This window comes from Palaemon carinicauda, chromosome 39, assembly GCF_036898095.1.
Source record: "Palaemon carinicauda isolate YSFRI2023 chromosome 39, ASM3689809v2, whole genome shotgun sequence".
Lineage (NCBI taxonomy): Eukaryota > Metazoa > Arthropoda > Malacostraca > Decapoda > Palaemonidae > Palaemon > Palaemon carinicauda.
Window position 1 is genome coordinate 36,099,121 of NC_090763.1, and position 1,235 is coordinate 36,100,355.

Consider the following 1,235-nt stretch of genomic DNA (forward strand, 5'->3'; position numbering starts at 1 on the left):
ATATATATATATATATATATATATATATATGTATATATATACATATACATATTTATATATATATATATATATATATATATATATATATATATATATATACAATGTATATATATATATACATACATATATATATATATATATATATATATATATATATATATATATTACACGTGAATATATTCCCATTCGTACTCACCAGGTAAACAGCTGACAGCTTTCTCTTCATCGGAGCATTTCTGCGTCAGCCAGAGATAGTCGAACCATTTGATGACTTTGCCTTGGAGGTGTGTGGGAACTCTACGCATTCTCATGTACGTTTTCACGCCGTCAAGCTTGGCTGTTGGAAAGAGAAAAAGATGTGTCATTAATCATTGGATTGTAATTTGATATGTGAGAGAGAGAGAGAGAGAGAGAGAGAGAGAGAGAGAGAGAGAGAGAGAGAGAGAGAGAGAGAGAGAATACATAAATCAAAGATTATAATTATAATTCTAATTTTGATAATATTGAGAGAGAGAGAGAGAGAGAGAGAGAGAGAGAGAAGAGAGAGAGAGAGAGAGAGAGAGAGAGAGAGAGAGAGAGAGAGAGAGAGAGAGAGAGAGAGAGAGAGAGAGAATACATAGATCAAAGATTATAATTATAATTTTAATATATATATATATATATACAGAGAGAGAGAGAGAGAGAGAGAGAGAGAGAGAGGAGAGAGAGAGAGAGAGAGAGAGAGAGAGAGAGAGAATACATAAATCAAAGATTATAATTATAATTCTAATTTTGATAATATTGAGAGAGAGAGAGAGAGAGAGAGAGAGAGAGAGAGAGAGAGAGAGAGAGAGAGAGAGAGAGAGAGAGAATACATAGATCAACAGATTATAATTATAATTTTAATATATATATATATATATACAGAGAGAGAGAGAGAGAGAGAGAGAGAGAGAGAGAGAGAGAGAGAGAGAGAGAGAGAGAGAGAGAGAGAGAATACATAAATCAAGATTATAATTATAATTCTAATTTTGATATTGAGAGAGAGAGAGGAGAGAGAGAGACGAGAGAGAAGAGAGAGAGAGAGAGAGAGAGAGAGAGAGAGAGTACACAAATCAAAGATTATAATTCTAATTTTAATAATATTGAGAGAGAGAGAGAGAGAGAGGAGAGAGAGAGAGAGAGAAGAGAGAGAGAGAGAGAGAGAGAGAGAGAGAGAGAGAGAGTACACAAATCAAGAATTATAATTATAATTC

General features: G+C 32.8%; 1 protein-coding gene across 1 annotated transcript in view; it reads right to left on the reverse strand.

Annotated features, from left to right (window-relative positions):
- The window catches only part of LOC137631359 (uncharacterized), a 467,812-nt gene that overhangs the window by 168,489 nt on the left and 298,088 nt on the right, over positions 1-1,235 (reverse strand). Inside the window, 1 exon segment of the mRNA XM_068363133.1 lies at positions 197-337. Coding sequence (XP_068219234.1) covers positions 197-337 — 141 coding nt within the window.